Here is a 2,617-nt window from a genome sequence, read left to right as displayed (position 1 = left end):
TGAGCAAGCCCCGATGCCCAGTTGGCCTGTGGCTATGCATGGCTCAATAGGCCCACGTGGCACAGTGCAGCTGAGGTACGGTCTGAAACACATGAGGAAACAGGTGTGGAGGCACTTGGCCATGTCTATGTCACTCTACGGGGGTTAAGGATTCACACAGGGGAGCTGGAAGGTGCCAGGATCCAGAAGGAAATGGGTGAGGAGGTAGCAGAGAGTGCAGGCCCCAGCAGAGGCCAGGCAAGCAGGAGAGAGGGCAAGCGGAGCCACCTGTGTAGAAGTCCACTTCCTTGCTCGTAATCGTCTGTCCCAGGAAGCTGAACTCGGGGATGGACAGCTCCTCAGTCCTCAGGAAGGCGTGCCCATCGTCTTCCCAGAATAAGATGATGTCCTCAACCGTGTAGCCATCTGGTGCGGGAGGGCAGAGTTAGCCAGTCTCAGAAGACTGGCACGGGCCACTTCCCTGCAGGCAGTCTGTGCAGCCACTGGACTGGATGGGAGGGACCTGTGTTCTGGGGATGCTCGGTGGGGATTATGGCGGGCCAGCTAAGGCTGAGCACAGGGGAGGGGTGGCACTGGGAAAGACAGCTGTGTCTGGTGTTGCTCAGCTACGAAGAAACGCACAGCTAAGGGATGCTACGTGCTCAAACCCACTGGCTCGGGGACAATTTCCCAATCACTAGGGACCGTTTCCCACAGGACTGTTAACACCCGCGAGGGGCACCTGCTCCCAGTCACCATCCTTCTCTCTCTGATATATATCCGCATCTAAATATCCATCTCTCTCCACATCTGTATATACAGATCTCTCCCTGCCTGTCTATTGCGAACGAGCGAGGAGGACGCAGGGAGACGGGCCATGAGGTCCCCTCACTGGGGACCTGGCCTCTGGCTCCCTCACGTCTGCCCACCCAGCCTGGGAAGAAGGGCCCACAGGAGATACACGTACAGCTCTCGATTTCCAGCTTGCAGGCCTGCTTGTCCAGAGGGTATTTCTGCAGGTCCAGGGAACAAGCTGCTGTGGTGGTGAGTCTGCAGAGGCACAGGGAAAAGAGAAGGGGTAGAAGGGCGGGTCAGGTGGGCAGGCAGCCCTTCTGGAGGGAACGGCGGGGCAGGGAGGGGCGCTATGCTAGCCAGGAACAGACTCACCTACATCTTCCCATACCGGTCCCTGAGCACGGGGCTCTCCCGCCCCGCTTCCCTCCCAGAGGAAAAGGTTGTTGCATGTGTTCAAGGACAGAGGGCATCTGTGTATGATGAAGAAACCCAGAGACGTGGTGGGCCGGAAACAGAGACCAGAGGGGCGTGGCAGCAAGCTCTGGCACGTCAGAGCGGAGGGCCCGAGGAAAGCGAATGCAGACACAGAAAGGCACCACTGAGGTAGGTGTGTGCCACCTCTTCTCTGTGGAGGTCTCCACGGGTGTCACTGGATGGAAGGGGTGCAGCTGGGGGCAGACCGTGGCTGTGTGGCCACATGTGGGCAGGGGCTTTCAGCTGCCATGCCCGAGGCAGGGTCTCAGAGGAGCTGGGCAATGGGCCAAGTGACCCGTGGGAAAGAGGCCTCACTAAAGGTTCCTGAAGCCTCAGCTCATCTTAACCTCAAAGCAATTGTTATTTCGTCAGGTGGCCTAGGTGCAAGCATCTGTTTCTCCCTTTCTCCACAGGGCAGTTAGGCCCTTGGAAATGGAACTAGTGTGATGGGGGACTTTCCCGGCTCAGTCCAGGAGGGAGTACGCAGAGAAAGGGGAGCGAGACATAGGGCTGGGGCCCAGGCCCCGAGGAAGCGGCGCTTAGAGATTTGACCTGAAAAACAGGAAGAGCAGCCTGCAGTTGAGGGAACTAGGGAGAATTTCTTGAAAAAGAGGGCATTTGGGTTAGTGTGGGCAGGCCGGACTCATGAAAAGGGGCAGAAGCCCCTCCAGATGAAAAGGACAGTAGGAGCCAAGGTGTGGGGCCCTGGGGAAGGGTTGCTTTCTTTGGCTGCTGGACAGAAGGCCCAGGGCGCAGGGCAAGCCAGCTCTGGAAGCACAGCCTTCTCTGTCCTGCAGCAGGTGATCGTGGGACGCTCGGCGGGAAGCAGGAAGCGTGTGGCGTCTCAGCACCAGGCCCCCTGAAGACTCACCGGATGCCATACCGGACTCTTCCGTCGGGCTGAAGCTGAAAGGCGCGGTTTGGCACAGTCACATCGTGCACGAATGCGTGCTTGCTATTTAGAAAGTAGCAGTCGGGAACCCACAGCTTGTCGAGCATCTGATAGTCCACAGTCAGGTTCAGGTTGGTCTCGTAGTAGGCTAAGCGGGAATCTTTCCAGGTCTGGTGGAAGAACATGGTGATCGTGTAGTCCTGGGGAGAGAAAAGCCAACGCCAAGAGTAAGTTAGGTCCCCCAGCTCCGCCCCCGGGACAGGTGTGTACACGTGTAAGATGTACCATCGATACAGAAGAGGACGTGAAACATATGTACATGTAAGGAAGAATAAGAAAGTGAACCTTGGGCAATTAGTATCCAGGTTAAGAAATACAACGCTGCTAGTGACTGTCAGAGAGCTCTGGTAGCCTAGTGCCTAAGGCATTTGACTGCTAACCAGAAGGCTGGTGGTTTAAACCCACCAGCCACTCCTC

At 57.2% G+C, this 2,617-nt stretch overlaps 1 protein-coding gene across 1 annotated transcript in view; it reads right to left on the bottom strand.

Moving 5' to 3' along the window:
* The window catches only part of GABRQ (gamma-aminobutyric acid type A receptor subunit theta), a gene marked incomplete at its 3' end in the record, with an annotated part of 19,581 nt that overhangs the window by 3,278 nt on the left and 13,686 nt on the right, over positions 1-2,617 (bottom strand). The window contains exons 4-6 of the mRNA XM_007958256.1: positions 2,120-2,340; positions 947-1,029; positions 268-405 (exon numbers count right to left, since the gene is read on the bottom strand). Of these exons, the coding sequence (XP_007956447.1) occupies positions 268-405; positions 947-1,029; positions 2,120-2,340 (442 nt within the window). The remainder of the gene's footprint in view (positions 1-267; positions 406-946; positions 1,030-2,119; positions 2,341-2,617) is intronic.

This window comes from Orycteropus afer, unplaced genomic scaffold (assembly GCF_000298275.1).
Source record: "Orycteropus afer afer isolate SDZICR_OR568_19922 unplaced genomic scaffold, OryAfe1.0 scaffold00896, whole genome shotgun sequence".
In the NCBI taxonomy this organism is placed as follows: domain Eukaryota; kingdom Metazoa; phylum Chordata; class Mammalia; order Tubulidentata; family Orycteropodidae; genus Orycteropus; species Orycteropus afer.
The sequence above is the reverse complement of the archived record's forward strand: the minus strand, read 5'-3'. Positions and strand labels throughout refer to the sequence as shown.